The following is a 20530-nucleotide window of genomic DNA, read 5'->3' on the forward strand; positions in this document are numbered from 1 at the left end:
ACAAGGCCTCACCCCCTAATCCTTCCCAGACAGTTCCACCAACTAGGACACAAATCACCACACAATCTAAGGGGGTACAGTGGCCCTGGAGGAGAAGGCACAGGAGCAGGCAGCTCCACGGTGGCACAAGCGTGCAGCCAGGACACACTCCTCTTCATATCTTAGCAGAACAGAAAGAAGGCAGAGATGGGACAGGAAGCAAGGATAGACATTTCACATTTGAACTGTGAAGAAAACCTAGCCTTTGCAAAAGAGATCAGTTTAGGAAGGTCGTAGGGTGGGGCCCTAATCTAAAAGGGTCCTTCTGAAAGACTCTCAGCGAGAATCTTCCCTCAGGAGGGAGATCCTCAAGCCCCAATGACCAGTCCGAGTCCACAGGCTGCAATGCGCAAGAGGATTTTTATTGATCAGGAAACACAGGTATCTGTGGGCGTCCCAGTCAATTCGGAAGACTGGCGCGCCTAACAGATCCAGGGTAGGCTTTTTATAGTATCTTGGGGAGCAGAAGCAGGCTTACAGAAGCAGATGCATGGTTACAGGGATGTGATTGGTGGAATAAATGAAACATACATGTATATTACCTATTTTGGCTATAATCATAACAATGAGTTAGCAAAAAGCACATGGTGGTCGGGTCTCCCAGGGGGTCAGGGACTGTTTCTTTTTCCCTGCCAGGTGGCCCATGGAGCAATGCCCATATTTTAGTCTAGTTTCTGCATTTTGTTTTCTTTTCGGGGCTATTTTGTCTAAATGCTGGGTCAGCTTGTCCCACAAAGCTTGGGACTCATATGAACTTCTTGAACTTTCTCATAAGGCTTATTTTAGTTCCCGGCCTGTGTATTAAAATTCATCTGTCATTTCTATGGTAGAGGGCCTAGGGATGGGCTTGTATAATCCCTTTTCTGGAAGGGGGTCTTTCACTTCTAGGAAGGTAAAGGACAATAGTAGCTTCTCTCAGTCACGTGAGGACCTGGGGAGAAGCCAGTCATGAAATCAGTCTCATCAGGAACCACATCAGCCAACGGTACTAACCTGGCATTTACCAGCCTCCAAAACAGGAGGAAATAAATGTCAATTGTTTAGGCCACGCTGTTTACAGTGTGTCAATCAGCCTCAGTTAGCTCAGAGACAAGGCAGGAGCGAAAGCAGTATATACTACAGGAAAGGGCCAATTATTCCCAGGGCTAAAGAATGCTTGAACACTCACACACAGTCTCTGTCTCTCTCTCTGTCTCTGTCTCTGTCTCTGTCTCTCTCTCTCTCTCTCTCCCCCCTCCTCTGTGTGTGTGTGTGTGTGTGTGTGTGTGTGTGTGTGTGTGTGGTGGGGTATGTGTGTGCATGCGTGTATGTGTATCCAAAACTCTAATAGCAAGATATAAGCAACTCACAAAATTACAAAATGGTCCCCAAGCATATAAAAACACATACAATTTCACTCATAATAAAAAAAATTGCACAGGAAAACTATAACAAGATATAATTTCTCACCCATCAGACTGGAAAAATCATTGAGTGGGTGACAGTACTTGTCAGAGCTAGAGAAACAGGCAGACTCTTACACACATGATTGGGAAGTCAGGATGGAATATCTTAGAAGCTCTTTTCTAGAAATTTCTCATGACAACATACTCCCAAAAGAAAATACATAAATACATGGCCATTCACTGTGGCAGCATTTGTACTTGCAAAAATAATGAAAATAAACACAGAGGAGAATGGCCAAACAAACTAGTACAGAAGTAGATAGCTATAAATAAATGAAAAATGGCCAAGGTCACTGTGCGTGGACACAAATGATGTCCTGAAAAGCATACAAACCAAAGTGAAGGGGCTGTGCCTATGGTACACTACTTTTTCCATAGGAAATAAAGAAGAGTGGGTGTGTGAGAAGGTGCAGCAGATGAGCTCACTTGCTCTCAAGCCTGAGAACCCTAGTTCCATCCTTAGGACCCACATGATAAAAATAGAAAACTGACTGCCACACCTTCATCTTCTGAGTTGTATCTGCAAGCTGTGGCACATGGACATGCACGCACGCACGCACGCACGCACGCACTGCAAGATAAAAATCTTACAATTTTCATTTCACCCTGGGTTCTGGGGATTACACTTAGGTCATCGGTATTGGCTGCAAAGCCTTTTAACCCGCTAAACCATGTTGCTGGACCTTTTGGGGAAAGGAGAGCTGTGGAGAAGAGACATGATCTCTTGTAGCCCAGTCTGGCCTCAAACTCTCTAGGTAACTGAGGATGAGCATGAAGTGTGGGAGTTTCAGGTGCCACCACGCCCAGTGTAAGAGGTACTGGGAGTCGAACGGAGGGCTTCCGGCATGCTAGGCAAGCATTACTAAACTGAACTACAGCCATGGCCCCTGTTTTGTAGACTTAGAGGTCAGAAATCTAATACATATCCCACTACTCTAAAAGCAAGACACCAGAACGGCCAAGTTCCTTTCCACACAGTTGAGACAGCCCATTTCTTGGCTTTTTCTGAGTTTCTAGAGGCCACTCACATCCCTGACTGGGAGATTCATCCACCCACAGAGCTGGCATCATCAAGCCAAGCCTTCCTCCCTTCGAGGCCTCTTCCTGGTTCCCACCCCACTTCTATGATCCCTGTGACTCTGAGCCCAGAAGGCTAATCTGGGATCATCCCATCTCAAGGGCAGATGGGTGGCAGCTGAATTCCACCTGCACCTTAATTCCCTCTTCCACAGACACCGAAACATTCATGGGTTCAGGGCACTAGAGCATATACATTTTCAGGGTCCACTGTTGTTTGAGATAGGTCTGTTTTAGTTTGAGGACTGATAAAATAAGACCCATTTATATCAAAATTATTAATATTCTAATATCATTACCAATGTAAAACAAGCCTAATACAAGCCTCAAAAGCAACAAGACTTTTTTTCAAGATCTGTTAGTACTTTATTTTAATCAGTGTCTACGTGTGGGTATGTGTGTGGAGTGCAGGTGCCCAGGGGATCCAGCTCCCTGAAGCCAGAGTTACAGGTGGTTGTGAAATGGAAGTAGACGCTGGGGACAGGAGTTCATCATCCGGAAGAGCAGGGAGCACTCTCAACTCTGAGCCAACTCTCCAGTTACAAGGATCCACTATTTTACAGGCCGTATGAATGATCCAAGACCCATGATCAGAACTCACACTGGTGAACTGGACCTGGGTGGAGAGCCTTCCACCACGGCTTAGTGAGGAACACCAAACAGGCACTTTGCAGATGGGAGTCTCACTCTGGCAACTTGCCAAAGAACATATGACAGAATGCTATAAAATATGTCACACCGGGCCTTCCAGGAATTCACCCCAAGCAAGTCATCATGGTGTCAAATTCACACTTGCGAAAGGAACGCAGCACTTCCTAAATGCCTACAGACTCATGACTGGTCAAAGACAGCGACTAGTACGTAATGCAAAGTCACTAAAGATGAGGCTATAAAGTACTGGCTAACGTGTATGTTGGTTACTTGTGAGTGGCTATGACAAAACACCTGATGGAACCAGCAGAAGCGAAGAAAGGTTTATCTGGCTCATGTTTTCAGAGATGTCAGCCCATCACGGCAGGCAAGCAAGGTAAAGCTGTTCCGGCTGCCCTGGTGGGAGCACAGTGGCAGGGGCGACATTGCAGTGGATCTGACGCACAAAGCCAGACTACACTCAGGGATGGGCTCTAACCTTCAGAGGCTCACCAGTGTCCTACTTTCTGCAGTTTGACCCCACCTTTTAATGGTTCCACAGCCTTCAAAATTCTGGGAATTCAAGATATGAGCCTGTAGGAAGCCCTTCAGACTTAAATCATAGCACCATACAATGATTTCCTCAAATACACTAAAAACAAGCAAACAAACAAACAAACAAACAAGGAAACTAAAACAGAGCCTTAGTTACTTTATTGCTGTGATAAGACACCATGACCAAGGCCACTTATAAAGGAAGGCGTTTAATATGGAGCTCATGGTTTTCCAAAGGGTCTGAGTCCTTGACCATCGTTTGTGGTGGGGAGCATGGCAGGAGGAAGGCAGGCCTAGAGCTGGGGTAGTAGCTGGTTGCTTACACATTTATCTGCAAGAAGGAGGCAGAAAGAGCTAACTGGGTCTAGCATGGGCTTTTGAAGTCTCAAAGGCCACCCCGGTAACATGGTTCCTTTTAATCCTTCCTAAACAGTTCTATTAAATGGGGACCAAGTCTTTGAACATACGAGCCTAGGAGAGCTGTGTTGGTTTGAAGGAGAATAGCCCCTCCCCCACAGAGCCTCATATATTTGAATGCTTGGTCATTGAGAAGATTAGGCCATGTTGGTTGAAGAGAATTTGGCCTTGTTGGAGTAAGTGTGTCACTGTGGGTGAGCTGCAGGATTTCAAACGCTCATGCCTGGCCCAGCATCTGTCCCTGCCTGCTGCCTGCAGATCCAGATGGAGCCTGCTCCGCTCCATCTCCAGCCCCATGCCAGTCTGTATGCCACTGCTCCCTGCTGTGATGACAATGGACTGAGCCTCTGAACTGTAAACAAGTCCCAGTTAAATGCTTTCCTTTGTAAGAGTTGCTGAGGTCCTGGTGTCTCTTCAAGGCAATAGAACAGGGCCATTCTCGTTCAAACCACATTTTACTTTGAACTTGGATTTTTATTGCTGTTACCATTTCAATGTCTAATGTGATCTTCAATTACATTAAGCAGAGTGGGAAGAAACATGCTCACCTATTCTCAGGTGTGAGTCTTGAGATGTAAATTCTGGAAATTTCAAGTTCATTTCCCAAAGTTGTGTATGTCAGGTCCAAAGAAAAATCCAGCTCCCTAAATTCTGGCAGCATTCCTCAGAAACTTGTGAACTCAGTTCTCTTCTACTAAAGGAGCTGTTTCCTCTTCCATAGGCAGAAGGAACATGGCTACCTGTGGCACCTATTAGCATACTAAAGCGAATGCTGGCCCAGGTTCACTCAGTATCACAAGGTCCTCTTATACATTTCAAAGCCCATGCTGGCATCCTGATCCTACCCCACCCTAAACTTCTCCAGCTCCTGGGATTCCCCAAGCTATTCAATTCTCCTTATAACCCTGCTATTTTGGCTATCACTCTCTTACGCCTTCCTCTCTTAGTCCCCTTCTCTCTCTGCCCTCTCTTGGTGCTTGCCCTTGGCTGGCTGGCTCACTTGCTGCTCCCTCTCCTCCTTCTCCCTCTCCCTCTCTTTCTCCCTCTCCCTCTCTGTTTTCATCCCCACCCCTCTTTGTCTGCTGACCATGTTCAGTCTACTACTTTCTCTCCCTGCTCTGGACTTTTCCAGATGCTTCTGGCTGTATCTCCCTCATATTTACAATATGAGTTTGTTTAACCACACCTTGGAGCGGTTGTGTTGTTAATTTATATATCTGGTGCTGAAACCCTCAGTTTCTAATGTGTAGGAAAACCTCATGACTGATCATGGTGTGCTGGTTTGAATAAGAGTGGCTCCCATAGGAAAAGCTTGGTTACTAGGGAATAGTGCTATTTGAAAATATTAGGATACGTGGTTCTTTGAAAGAAATGTGTCATTGGAGTAGGCTTTGAGGTCGCAAAAGTCCAGGGCAAGCCCGGAGTCTGTCTCTCCCTGCTGCCTGCAGATCTGGACATAGCTAATCCTCCTGCACCATGCCTGCCTGTGTGCAGCCATGCTCCCCGACAAGATGACAATGGACTAAACCTCTGAAACTGTAAGCCAGTCCCAATTAAATGTTTTCCTTATAGAAGTTGCCATGGTCATGGTGTCTCTTCACAGCAATAGAATACCGACCAAGACAGATGAGAAGAAAAAAATCATAGAAAAAGTATAAGATCTGAGGGCGAGTAGCTTAGCCTAGCCTAGCTGCCATTTTCTCTTTTTTCTCAAACATTTCCTTCTGCTTTGAGGGTCTGGGGAAGAGGCCCTGAGGCAGGACTGTTCTGCCTCCTACCTGTCCTCATTCTGACCAGAAAGAGCCTTTCAGCAATTTGGGATAAATCACTTCTGCCCCCCACTAGGCTTTGCAGCCTGCAGGCACAGATAGGCGGGGAGGTGGTTAAGCTTCTCTGCAAAGTTTCTCTGAGGTTCCTCTCATCTTGTTGCTCTTTTGAAAAACCTTATTTCAATTAGAAACAGCTAAATGCTTGATTTCAAGGGACCAGTCAGGTCAATTATTATAATGCAGCCATGGGATGGGATGCTATTATATAACTCTTATGGAATGTACTTGAGGGTTTTTAATCACCGTACGTACATGGGAGAAACCAGCGGAAAATCCGAACTCAATACAGTCTACACAGCTTAATAACCACTCACCCAAAACGAAGACAGAGAAAGAGTAGAGGACGCTAACTCATGACAACAACGCAATAGGCCACCGGCTAACGAATGAACAGTGTGGTGGGAGCACATGCTAGTATTAGTATTAGTCAGCTAGAAAACATGAACTCACTCACACAGGCCACATCATGCTAAGTGGGAGTAGACAGGCAGTCCAAAAACCACATACTGGGTGGTTCATAGACACGCAGTGCCCCCAGGGGCAAAGATGGAGACAGAAGGATATCAGAGCTCCCAGGAAGGTAGAAGCCGCAGTTCTGTGGGTGCAGGGATTGGGGGGGTGGGCAGCATTGTTGAGAATGTTCCGAAATTTGACTGTGCGAGTGGCTACAGGCATTAGAATGTGCAGGTGAAAACACCGGAGCAGGAGGGGCTTATGGTACATGAGTCATACTTCAAAAGAGGTTAATTAGGGGCTTGGGGAGATGGCTCAAGAGACAAAGCACCTGCCCATAAGCTTGAGGATGGAAGTTCAGATCTCTAGTACCCACCTAAATGCCAAGCAGGTGTGGAAGGCGGAGACAGTGCAAAGTGGCTCACCAAATTGGTGTGCTTTACCTTCAAGGAGAGACCCTGCCTCAAGATATATTTGATGTCAACTTCGGCCTCACACACATGTGCACATACATGCACGTGTATCTGCATACACATGTGTGCCTACATGTTCCTCATGGCATCCCAAACTTTGACAGTCTGGTTGCCTTCCATCTACCAGCCTCAGCTAACAGCTCCTGGGTTGTGCGAGCCCAAGTGTGTCCAGCGGCTGTTAACAGCGGCTGTCTCCTACCCTGTGCTCTTCCCTGCCTCTCCTGCTGCCCCAGACTGCTCAATGCCCTGTGCACACCTTGCCCCCAAAGTTCCTCCGTTATTCTCTTCCTCCATTTCTCTGCTTCTGAATCTCAACTCCACATCTGACCACTATCCACACCAGACTGGGCAAAGGCTTGGTTCTGCAGCCCCTGTCTAGACACTGGGCACACAAGATGGCTGGCAAGTATTTGCTCACAGAGCGATCATTCTACAGGGCCCAGCCTCACAGAAACTTCCTGTGTGTGGCACAGTGGGCTTTCTTAATGGGCACTGAAGGACTCTCCTGAGAATGGCAATCAGTCTCCCTGCCCATGATCAAGCCTGGCTTTACCACTTTTTAGGGTGGAGAGAAGAGTGTCAGAAGTTCAAGGTCATTCATACAACATGCTGAGACAGAGGCCTGCTTGGCCAGCACAAGAGTCCGTCTTTAAAATCAAGAACAAAAACCAAAGCAAAGCCCTTGGAGCCACGGCAGACACATGACCATCTCTGCCTCGGGTCCCCGTTCTGCCCAGGGCTGGCACTGCACAGAGGCTAAGTGGCAATTCAGCTTTCTTCCTTGCAGGCCACAGGGTACAGGGCAGGACAGCCACACTGATGACAAATGTCAGTGTGCTGACAGATGGCCTGCTGCCATTGGGAGTGGGTCTGGATTCAGAGAAACAGGTCAATGCCAGGCTCAAGGCAATCAGATGTGACCTGGAGCCTTTCATACTGAAGTGGGTCTCCTGTGGGCGGAGCCTCTGGAGCCTGCCCCAGCTAGCCCAGTCACTGGTCTGAAAGGAGGTGAGGGCAAGCTGCTAGATCTTGTAAAATGAGGCCAGGGCTGTCATGCCCTCCTCCTAGAACTGCCTGAGGTCAGCTGAGATGACTCAGAGGAGGCACCTGGAGGGGCGTGGCTAGCGGGGTCACTTTTCTATCATAGTCACAAAGATGTCAGTAGTCTCCCTGGGGAGATAAGAGACTGAGCAGACATACCACACAGGGAAGCCTGAGGCAGAGACACCACAGACATTCCCACATGCTTAAGGAGAAATTAACTCAGCCCTCTGCAATGGAAAGCTCTCTCTCTTGTTCCTCTCTGCTTGCTGACAACCACTTCAAAAAGGTACCATGGTAAGTGCTGTTGGAACAACCTAGAAGGCATGAGAGGAAAGGGATGGGAACAAAATTTTCAGGATCGGATCACATCTGTCCAATCCCACCTCTTATACCTCCAGCCCCTACACCTACTAGCTGTGTGACCTTGGGCAAGTAAGTCGTGCTTCCTTCCTCACAGGGTTAAAGGATTGGCTACATATGGAGTAATGCTGAGCCCTGTGTCTGGCACAAAGGAGCTCTCTCCACACGCTGGCAGTTGTTATACATGTGAAAAAGCGGAGAGTCTGTCCTCACACTGCCCTCTGTCATTGCTTTTGGCCTTAGTCTGAACTACTAGAAGGTTCCAGGTCCCAAGCCTTAAGCAAGATGCAGGAATCAGGACTAACTGTGGTGTGCTGAAGGTGGGGACAGGCCAGAAGGGCACAGCTGAGTGCTGGGGAGGTTTTTGCTTATGTCACCCACATGGAGGGCTGTAGGCTGGCTTGGTGGTTCCCAGCCAGATGCATAGACATCAGGGTCCCACCAACACTCTGTTGTGTGACCTTGGGCCAACATCGATCTCTCTGGGCTCAGCTTGCTGACCTTTAATGAAGGCTGGTGAGCCGTCTACCACAGAGATTGTTCAGAACTCAGCAGGGTGCCCGGCCCAGATCTGCCTCTCAGCATATTTGGGCTCTCCTGGTCTGTTGTCCTGTGTTGGGGTGGGGAGTAGCCAGGTAGGAAAGGAAGGAGTCCTCTGCAGCCCTGGCTGGGACATGTTTTCTTTTCTCTACAGATAGCAAGATTATTTCTGCAGCCAGCCGTGTTCTAACACGTTACACCCAGCTCAGAGGGATGTCTGTGGTCAACACATTTATTTTCCCTCCTCTTTTCCCTTCATTGCCCCCCTCCCCCAGCACACTGGTGGGAGTGAGCTGAAGAAACACAGCCTGGCATCTGAACTTTTAATTCCTGTGGGTGCTTCTTCCAAGGGTAGTGATGTCTTAACTGTGATGCTCTGGTGAGATTTTCCACTGCAAGTCCCTAGGCTATAACAGAATAAAGTCCAAAGCCCCCGCTCCCTGCAAAATGGTGGTGCTGGCGACACCATCCTAACTGGAAGGACTCTGGCCAGGTAAACAGAAGGCTGTTATCAGGCAAAACAGCCTCAAGGTTTCTTTTTAGTAGATGTGCAGATCTCTTGAGGTGGTTTCTTTTTACCAGGACCCTACTCTTCCTCCTCCAGGAGCCTTCCTCCTTCCCCAGCAACCTTCTTCTGACTAGGGCGGTCTGGACAGCCTGTTTCGGCCCAGATCTCCACCCTGCTGACTGTCATCTGAATCTGCTTGCTTCTCCACCAGTCAGCTCTTCACTCTGTGCTTCCCTCCCATGGCCTTGGAGGTCTGGTCATCAGTAAGTCTTTCTTTCAGCCCACAGAGTGGTGTAGCTCAGTAGTTTCTCTGTACCATTGCTTATAAATAGTAAGTGTCCCTTTGTCCTCCTGGATTTGTTACTCAGTCACTTCTACAATCCCATCAGTACAGGACAGACCCAGAATACCCACCTCCTTCTCCTGTGCACACTGACTCCATTTATTTACCTTTCTAAAGAAAAAAAAAGTCCTCTTTTAGCATGCCTTTGCCTCCTGGCACCTGAGATTTCACAAGCTAGGAATGTAGTTCGGATGGTAGAGTGCTTATGTAACAGACACAAAACCCTGGGCTGTGTCTCCAGCACTGCTTAAAGTGGATGTGTGGTACAGGCCTGTGGTCCCAGCACTCAAAAGTTTAAGGTCATCTTCCCTACATGGTGGTTTGAGATCAACGTGGGCTACATGAGAACATCCATCAACACCACCATCATCAACACACATACAAAGACAAGGTTTTGGTACATAGCCAAGACTGGCTTCAAATTAGTCCTTTTCCTGAGTCCCTCTAAAGTAACTGGGATAAAAGGCATGTGCCAGCATGTGCCAACATGCCTAAAATAAAATCATAAAACGAAAATTACGAACCCATCTAAGACCTTCCTCACTGTTAAGTTTCAAACCATGGAGGTGTGGGGGGACCACAACCTTAAATGAACAGAGGCTGGTGGAGTCTCACACAGTGGTAGTGGTTCTCAACCTGTGGGTCGAGACCCCTTTGGAAAGGTTGAAATGTTTTCACAAGGGTCGTATAACAGATAGATATCCTGTATATTGCACATTATGTTATGATTCATAATGGTAACAAAATTACAGTTATGAAATAGCAACAAAATAATGTTTTGGTTGGGGGTCACCACAACACCAGGGGGTATACTAATGGTTTGCAACATTAGGAAAGTTGAAAGACAAAGAGTGAATGACAACCATAGGCTGGGAAAACCTGGCCCATAAAAGGAGGGGAGCTGCCAGGGCTGGATAAAGACCCTAGAAGCATACTTTCTCCAGCCAGGCTGTGTACCTCCTAACGGTCCCTCAACCTCCCAAGACAGTGCTAGTAGGAGAGCAGGCAGGAACCAGGACCTGAACCTAGGGGTACAGTTCAACTTCAGTCTGTTAACTCCAGGTTTCTTCTCCACAAAGCAAACAAAAATCGTCTGAGAGGCTGGTCTGAGGTCACAGGAGCAGGGTTTACAGAAAAGTGGAGATAGGGGAGACCCTGTGCTGCTCCATTAATCAGCCCCCACAGAGAGGAGTGGAATCACACAGAGGATACAGGGCATGTGTCTGCATGGCACAGTGCCCTCAGCTGTGCTTGGAGAGAGGCTGGAGGCAGGGACGCCTCATACAAAGGGAGAATCCAGAGTGGTCAGGACCCTGAGCCGTGTGAGGAGATGGGACGAGGAAGAGAGGGGAACCAGGTACAGCAGCAGAAGGCCAAAGGTACAGAAAGGGGATAATTAAAATTACATAGGAAGAGCCTCTAGGGAAAGGCAGCTCAGCCCCTGGGCAGGAGAGGTCACAGTAGAGTAGACCCAGTAACAATTTGGGACTGAGGGGAAACCTGGAGGCCAGGTCTGCTTTGATATGCTAAATACAAAGATCCCCAGCTACCCCAGGGGCACCTATTGAAAGGACTGCAGGACCGCCCTGGTGTGCTTGGTACTCATTGAATTTTGGTAGGGGGCAGCCAGTTAGCACAGGCTGACTAGAGAATGGGTACCTCACCCATACTAGCCTCACCCTGGAGACCCTTCTGCCTCCACTTCCACGAGTGCTGGGCCCACGTGTGTAAGCCAGCAGCCCTGGCAGCGGTCAATTCTGTGGGCTGACCTTGCATCCCTTCTCCCTGCTCAAGTGTTGGTTCATTCCAGGGGCTCTGCTGTAGGTTCTTTGGTACTTTCTACGTGGATGAGCCTTTGAGAACAGAGTTTCATTTCTTTTCTTTTTCTCAACTTACAGAGCTGACTACAACTTCTAGAATGCTCTTAGCTAGGTGTTTAGGGCACAGTTAGCTTTCCTCAGTCTTAGGCAAAGGTACTCAGTTCTTCAGTCTGTGAATGAAACTCCATGATCCCCTTCTGCTGGACGCATTACTTTAAGATGTTATTTTAAGTGTGTGTGTGTGCACGCGTGTGTGTGTGCATGTGTGTGTGTGTGCGCGCGCGCATGTGTGTGCCTACATGTGCACATATGTGTGGGTACACATGTATGCATGCACATCTGGAGATCAGAGGACAACGAGTGACTGTCTTAGGTGACTTCTCTGCACCTTGACTATCATGGTAGGATCTTTCACCTGAACCTACAGCACACTGATTCGGCCAGTCCCACTTACCCGACTTGCTCTGAGGACCTCTGTCTCTGCCTCCTTGGTGCGGAGATTTAAATGGCCACCACGCCTGAGGGATTTATGGCATTTATGTGTGTGCTGGGAATCCCAGCTCCCATCCTTACATGTATGCAGAAAGACCTTTACCCACCGAGCTGTCATTCCAGTCCTTGTTCCTTCAAATAATTGTGAATTTGCTACTGTTCTCTGGGGGCTGTTAGCACCTACGCTGATGAAGGATGCTGTTCTCTGGGGGGTGTTAGCACCTACACTCATGAAGGATGCTGTTCTCTGGGGGCTGTTAGCACCCATGCTGATGAAGGATGCTGTTCTCTGAGGGGTGTTAGCACCTACACTCATGAAAGACTGTGCTGTCATCTTCTTTCCTGGTATGAAGTTTGCTTGGTCATAGTAGTACAATGCATTGGCTTCATAAAATAAGTAGGGACATATTACAGCATTTATTTTCAGGGGGAGACCGCACAATACTTCTTGCTCAACCTCTTGCTATCTGTTACTTGTGAAATCGTCTAGGCTTGCGTTTTCTTTTTCTGGATGGCTTTTAGCTGAAAACTTAACTCCTCTGACACGGATCTTAGGTATAGACATTACCTATTTTTCTTTCCTAAGTGTGAACACTGTGTCATTCAAGAAATCGGTCCATTCATCTTAAGTTGTGGAATGAAAGGGAGACCACTGTTTGCAAAGTGTTCTTAGGCTCTTGAGAGTTACATAAATATTAGGCAATTATTTCTGTCATCCTAATTACATTGACACAAAACCAGCTGCAGTTCCTTAGCACTGCCAGGAATTCATCACACTATGATCCTTTGAATGGAGGCTTTTTTTTTTCCAATCAGGAATTATGTAAACATAAAGATGGTGTTTGTGTTATTTTCACTCAGATCACAATATGACCAACAGTGTTTCTGAGGTACCACGATGTCCTCTGCTGCATCTTTCTTTGAACACCTGGCCAAGTTCGGTCCCCAGGAGAATGGGGCACAAAACCCACCTGAAGGATTTTTATTTAACAAGCACCTTATAATTACACTCTTCTCTTTCTTACCAAGGGAGAAGAGAGAGCAACCATGGGCTCCTCTGCTCCAGCATGATTCCTGGGGTGGGGTGGAGCATGGGACACAGGCAACATCAAGGGGATGGTGGGTGGGGCCTTGTGGCAACCCAGACCTCAGGACTCTCCATCTTGCTTTCCCCCTTCTTTTTCCTCAGGTGTGAGTGAGGTTGGAGGCTGAGATCTGAGCGTGGACTAGTCTCGTCCACCTGTTGTCTACTGCAGAACCAAAGAGTGGCTCTGGAACACTCCCGGAGCGCCTACAGTGACCAGCCCCACTGTGGGCAGAAGTGCTATGCAGCCTGCTTTAGCATGAGACAATGAGCGCTGAGAGGCAGGGGCTGCACTGGGGAGCAGGGGCTGCACTGGGGAGCAGGGGCTGCACTGGGGAGCAGGGGCTGCACTGGGGAGCAGGGGCTGCACTGGGGAGCAGGGGCTGCACTGGGGAGCAGGGGCTGGTGGTGCTCTCTGTATCCCATGAGAGCAGTAAGTTTACTATGATGGGTGATTAATCTTGTCAACTTGACTAGGTCTAAAATGCTGGGAAAACATACTACTAGGGGTCTAGAAGGGTGTTTCTAGAAAGGTTTAATTGAAGTTTCACCATAAATGTGAGTGGTGTTATTCCATGGGCTAGAGTTCTGGTCCACATCCTGCATGCGGAAGCAATGTGACCGGCTGCCTCACACTCCTGCTGCCACGTCTTGCCCGCCATATTAACTTGACTGCACCCTCAAACTGTGAGCTACAATAAGCCCTTTCCTAAATTGCTTTTTCAGGTATTTGGTCATAAGCATGAAGAAAATAAACAGACACAGCTTCTCATACCATTTCCACTGACATGCCAGTCCTACTGTGTTCAAGCGGGGATACAAGGTAGAGAGGGCTAAAGATCAGAAATTGGGCAGGTCCTACCCTGGCCACAGTCCTTCCTTCAGCCTGGGAGCCATTGCCTGAGCACCAATTGGGTGCAACTGCTCTGTTGTGAGTAGGGGACCAGGAGGAAGTACAACCTAGGTTCTACCTTACACGGCTGGGAACTAGGACACTTTATCAGACACATACTCGTCATGACGTGCATGGGACCAAAGGCCCCACCACCCTTGCAGAGCTGAGTGAAGGTCTGAGTGAATGATCAAGCAGGTTTCCTACTACCCAGTGGGTACAGAATAGGGTGTTGCTGTGAGGAAGCTTGATCCTGAAAGAGCAGGTGGGCAGAGGTTAGCCCAACAGAAGCTGGTCTGTAGAGGGGTCAACAAAGGCAACACATGGCCCAGGACAGACCTGAAAAGAGTAGACCGTCCTTTGTCACTGAGATAGGATTTCTACCCGAGATGTATGACAGGCCTGCTCCAAAGCCACAAGCTGCAGAGCAGTGGTCCCACAAGTGGGGCATTCCCAGGAGCAAAGTTCCTCCTCCAAGGATCCTAGCTAGGACAGCAGCCTGGTCCCCGGGGTGGGAGAGCAACGTGCTGACAGCCTGGACAGACTCAGCAGAGGCCATGCAGTTGGGTCAGCCTCAAGGGGATTTGAAGGCACAGCAATTCCTAGCAGACAGGACCTTTATGTCTCCTCCCTCCCTCCCTCCCTCTCTCTCCCTCCCTCCCTCTTTCCTTCCTTCCATACTTGGTCCAGTTAGAATCATAAGACAACAGTAGAACATAGCTACAAGGGTCAGAAGGGCCACTGCTGGGATCCCTGTGTGACCCTGGGCAAGTTACTGCTTTTTCTCTGAGCCCCAGTTGCTCATCTGTTAAATTGTGCCATGAACGCTCCCCATCCCACCCCCACGGGGCTACAGAGAGGATTAAATGCAAGCAGATGTATCTAAATGTTAGCACCATGTCTCACTCATAATAACCACTAATGAATGGTCACTGCTATTACGACTGCTTCTGAATGCCATTCGATATAGGCTGTCCCCAAGGGAACAAAAGAGGCTTAGTAGTTGGCTCTTTGGAAGGACTGGAGACTGGCTGGGTATGGGAGGGTGGTGCAAAGAAATAAGAGGAATCCAAAGATAAAAGGCAAAGGGGGGAGGGGCTGCCCCTGCTGAGAAGGTAGGCAAGCTCCAAGCCGCAAGGACCACCCCTTGGGTAACTACTGGGGACCTGGCTGACCTCCCAAGTGTTTTTCCACTCAGGGCCTGGGCGCCCTGCCCCCTCTCTGGGTTCACACTGGGCCCTGGAAGCTAAGTGGGCTGAACAGCTGGAAGCCCCACGGAAGGCGCTGCACCGCAGCATGGAGCGCTATTTACAAATAAAGCCTGTTCTGGCTCCACCACCCACACAAGCAGGCCCTTTATTCCATTTCAATATGCCTAATTCCACGGAAAGTGCACTGCAATAAACAGAACTAATCAGTGCTGGATGCCCAGGCGAGTGTGGGCAGGTGTCAGCACAGGCAAGGGGCCTGGGAGGCGAGAGCAAAGAGGTGGCCACCATCGAGAGCCTCACTGCTGAGGTTACAGTAAAAGGACTTAACTGAAGGTGGGCAGTTTGCAAGCAAATTACTCCTGAGTGCCTGCAGCCACCTGACAAACTCGGGCAATGGGAAGGTTTTTTTTTTTTTTTTTTTTTTTTTTTTTTTTTTTTACAAAAATCCGTCTTCTTTGCCTTCTTTCTAACTAAATGAACAGAGTATTGTTCGCTGCCCGCCTTCCCAACTGAACATAACTCCTGGAGGTCAGTGTTCAACTCACCCTTCTCTTTGTGTGTGTGTGTGTGTGTGTGTGTGTGTGTGTGTGTGTGTGTGAGAGAGAGAGAGAGAGAGAGAGAGAGAGAGAGAGAGGAAGAGAGGGAGAGAGAGAGGGAGAGAGAGACAGAGAGAGAGACAGAGACAGACAGACAGAGAGACAGAGACAGAGACAGAGACCCAATGAGTTTCATTACATGTGCAGGTGCAGGAGTAAAGATTTACTTACATATGCAATTTAGTCAGTGGTTCCATCAAAACCTCAGCTGCCTATAAGTCCTTGGGGAGGCTGGGGCAGAGATATGTGATCCCTTCTCCATAATGTAATGTTGACAGATGCTGCAACAAAGTCCCACAGACAGGATGGCTTATGCACAGGCTACTGCTGACAGTTCTGGAGCTGGGCGACTCAACATCAAAATGCCAGTGGACTCTGCCTGTGAGGACCTTCTTGCTGGGTCACAGATGACATATTATTTTGTTGCCTTTCTAGGGGCTTCTTACAAGGTCACTAATAGCACTGATAGCATAGATGCTCCACCTCATGATCCGGTGACCCCAACAGGGAAGAGGTGAGGATTTGGAGGGACGCCCACAGACTCTATCTGTGTTTACCACAATGACTAATGGTGCTATTGGCTTTCTACAACCCTGAGGTAGGCATGTTCCTAACAGAGATAAGGTGGCTCAGGCAGTGGAGGAGGCTCAAGGCTCACAGTCCTGAATCACAGTCCTGAAGGAACGGAGTAAGCTGGGACACGCTGTCCTTCTCCATTGGAGCCACAGCTCTCCCCAAACACCCCACGCCTCCCAAAAGCCTGTTTTTGCCTCATCTCCCCTATGACAGTCTATTTGATATGCTAGGGTTTTGGGCCTGTGGATCTTGAGATAGATGTGTGTGTGTGTGTGTGTGTGTGTGTGTGTGTGTGTGTGTGTGTGTTTGCGCGCGCATGTATGTGTGTACACCACACCTCATTTCTCCCCAGTTTGTTTCAACCGTCTACCTCTCCTGTCCCCAAAGCTGTGTCAAATTCCACTTGGGCCACTGTCAGCACTCTATCCACATCACTGCGGGCCCAGCATCCATGATTGCTCAGACACATGCTGCTGTCATGTGTCACAGTGATCTGGATCCTGAGCCATGACCTTGTGTGCAGTCTCTGGCTCTCTGACAAGTAAGTTGCTGGTTATCCCTGTAGGGTGCCCAGTACCACAGATTATAGCCTGGGCTTTGGAATTCATTTAAGACTTTGTGGGCACAAGCCTTGTTCTGAGACCCACCTTACAGGACCTCACTCCACCCGGTAGCATGCACAGGCTCTGACTCTTGAGTGCCAGGCACATCGCTCTGCTTAGAATTAATTATGCCATTTCAGTAACTTCTGGTCTGGATTGGATGCTAGCCCCGAGGCTGCTTCCTGCTCATAGCTGGCTTTCTCTCTCCTGCTCTCTGCATGTGTCATAACAAGCCCCGGGGTCAGGGCCATCACAAGCATCATCACTGTTTGCAAAACAGCAGCCTCAAAAGTGTTGGGCTGGCCCACTGCCTAGCACAGTGTGGGAGGCCACCCTGCTGCTGCTGGGAGCATTAGAGACCCAGCAGCCAGTGAGGAATCCCCAGCAGATCCAGTCCTCAGCTGGGGCACCACCTGCTTTGCTGAAGTAGATCAGCTGTGATGATCTTCCCCACCATCCCCACACAGGCAGCCCACAGACCATCACTCCCTCACCTTGAGGCCGCTGCTTTCGGCTTCAGAGCCCGGGTCCACACCAGTGATGTAAATGCCAAGGCCGTACTCGGCTCCACCTCGGATTGTGAGGCCCAAGGACCGGCCGTCCCCCAGCACCAGGTTCACCTATAAGAAGAGGTAAGCACATTGACCTGGAGGAAGCCAAGCCCTGGGTGGGGAAGGGAAGCACACTACAAAACCTCTCCTAAGCCCTGAAAAGCTCTGGATCCTAACCAACAAAGCAGTGCAGGGCAAGGCCTTACAGAAATCCCTAGGGCCTGTGTCCTCCCTTTCCTGTCCCTCAGTTCACCACACAAATGCAGGCAAAGCAAGGCACTACCTCCAAAGGTCACATCCCCGAGTGCATTCAATGGTGAACACTACCAGCCCATTAAAAAGGAGCAAGAGCTAAGTGAGGTTTGCCCTCACGCTGCCCTAAGGTCACGTCCACCATTTCCCACCACAGGTATTTATGCTGTCCTCTTGGCGGGCATCCACCTTATGCTTTAGCCAAAGGTGGCTTCTTGTTTCAGGGCTCGGCTCACGTGCTTATTCCTGTCTCTCCTCCACCAGATCAAGGTTGGTTTCAGCTTGGGGCCACTACCATTGGGACCCAGAGGGACTCTACCTCCCCACCTCTCCAAGGCCTCCAACACAACCACTGTTCTGACAGTGCACACTGCCTCATTCCACTCTACTCCATGCACTCAGGGTATACCAACGCAGTCTGTCCCGGTGCGGATGTGGGGCCTGTAGGGGGGTGTCTGCACACTACTCAGGAAAGGATCACAGTGAAGTGGAATGGGTCAGAGGCCTTCTCTTTGCAGCAGGACCAGGGCACAAGGAGTGGTGGCCACACGGCCACAGAGAGACCCAGGCCCAGGGAACCAGGCAGGTGGGGACTTTCTGGAGAAAGTGCCGTCTCTGAGGGGCTAGAGGCTGAACACATGGTTAGGGCTGTCATTGCTAGACATCAGAAACTCAAGCCTTGGAGATGAGTCAGTGGGAACTCTTAGAGGTGGAGGTGCTCAGGCACGAAAGGATTTCTGGGGGTGGGAGAGGAGGGGCTAGAACAGCTCAGATAGACACCACCCCCCGCCCCCCATCAAGAGAAAACTCATGAAATTGTAAGGGACCCAAGAGAAGACAGCATAAATACCTATGGTGGAAAGCAGTGGACATGACCTTCAGGCATATGGGGGCAAACCTCACTTAGCTCTCTCTCTCTTTTTTAATGATTTGTTTTTATTTTGTGTGCATTGGTGTTATTTTGCCTGCATGAGTTTCCCTGCAAGGGTGTCGGATCTCCTGGAACTAGAGTTACAGACAGATGTGAGCTGCTGTAAGGGTGCTGGGAATTGGACAATGGTCCTCTGGAAGAACATTCAGTGCGCTTAACCACTGAGCTAGCCTAGCCCTCCAGTCCCAACTAGCTGTCTTATTCTCCAGGGTCACTCGGCTAACAGTTACAGTGTGTTCTGTCCCAGCCACCAAGCAGAGCCTTTCCCTCTACTCCAGCACCGCATTCAATTGGGCGTCCACCTGGGCAGAGGTGGCAAAAGAGACAGAGTAGGGCACAAAGTGTTCACACAACTGTCACTTAACCTCACCATGTCTCAGCCCCACTGTCTGAACATGAGGACAAAGCTGGCATCTGCCTACTTCATAAAGACCCAACATGGTGTCACATGAGGAGTTTAGTAAATGTCATAGGATGCATTCAGTAAATATGATCTGCTGCTGGTTGGTTCCATCTTGCATGTGGCAAAGCTCGTGTAGGAAAAAAAAAACCAAAACGGCTGACCTCAGGCAATTATATCTGGCTGTGGCCATGTCTGGTCCAGGTGCTGCCACTGTGTTAATTGGCACTCTCCCTGCACCCTGTACCCGTGACTCAGGAAGAGGGGTGGGGGAAGAGCTCAACAGTGACCCTATGAATGTCACAGCTGCTCAGTATAGCCTTCCTCAAGTTGGAGAGGGATGCACGGGGCCATAAAGGATCAGAAAAACAGACCTGTGGTCCTGGTCAGACCCAGGAACTTCAGTTCATACGTTAGGGTCTGCTCCACCACCCTGCTACAGGACCCATCTGAGGCCTGTGTGGACTCCAGTTAACCTAGGTCTGATGGCCACCCTGGTCCCAAGTCACATACAGGCTTGTGTATTTGTGAGGTGACATGTGCTGGCTCAGGGCCCAGACTGTTGAAGTTGATAATACTTGGTAGCCATGTGAGCTTCGCCCTCTGTGCCTCAGTTTCTTCGCTGAGAAGGGGGATGGGAAGAGCTGCACTGAAAGCTGAGTTAAGTCTGTATGTGCACAGAGAGCAATGAGGCAACAGCAACTATTGCTATCTGCAGGACAGAGGGCATCATAAGGCAAGCCACTGGCTAAGCTTCCAGAGGCAGGAACAATCAAATGATTTTCTTGAGAGGTGGTGACTGTGGCTGTCTCATGTCCTTCCTGGCACTGTCCTTCCACCCCGACATGTATCCTAAGAACCCTGTGTCTACCCAAGGTGTAAGCCAGGCCTAGTCAGAGAACAGTGTGGCAGGGTCCCTGGAGCTGCTGCTGACAGCATGAGGCAACTAAACAGAAAAGGGGGTGTGGGATATGTGAGCCACCTGGGAAGGCACATGAGATCCCCTGAGACATGGGCAGGGGTGGGGGAGGGAGCTTATCACTACAACCTCACTGTGAGCCCCTTCCTGGGAACTGTCTTACCCAAAGCCACTCTCCCTAGAAGCTGTTCCCTCCTTGATACGAATGGGGCCTGCTGTGACAGCCGTGCAGTTTCCCCAACTTCCTTGCCAGGCCCGTGTCCTCTACAGTCATTGGTGCCTGGGCACTGTAGCATTGTGGAACGAACTGTCAAAGTCAGAAGCAGTTCTGAAAGCGGACGGTGTGGACCGGGACTACCTTCCTTCTGAGGCTCCAGGGACTTCTGTACCTTAGCTCAGTACCTTCCCATGGGCTCCCCTGCTTCCAGCATGGCATTGCTGTTCCTCTAACCCATACCCTCCTGTGCCTCCTCTGAGGACATTGGTAACAC

At 49.3% G+C, this 20530-nt stretch overlaps 1 protein-coding gene across 23 annotated transcripts in view; it reads right to left on the bottom strand.

The window, feature by feature from the left end:
• The window catches only part of Whrn (whirlin), an 84071-nt gene that overhangs the window by 29368 nt on the left and 34173 nt on the right, over positions 1-20530 (bottom strand). For 13 of the 23 annotated variants that reach the window (NM_001389267.1, NM_181088.2, XM_087548994.1 and 10 more), the window contains 1 exon segment: positions 17481-17606. The exons of the other annotated variants lie outside the window; for them this stretch is intronic. In NM_001389267.1, the coding sequence (NP_001376196.1) occupies positions 17481-17606 (126 nt within the window). 23 annotated transcript variants of the gene reach the window in all.

Source organism: Rattus norvegicus, chromosome 5 (genome assembly GCF_021556685.1).
Source record: "Rattus norvegicus strain SHRSP/BbbUtx chromosome 5, alternate assembly SHRSP_T2T, whole genome shotgun sequence".
NCBI classification, from domain to species: domain Eukaryota; kingdom Metazoa; phylum Chordata; class Mammalia; order Rodentia; family Muridae; genus Rattus; species Rattus norvegicus.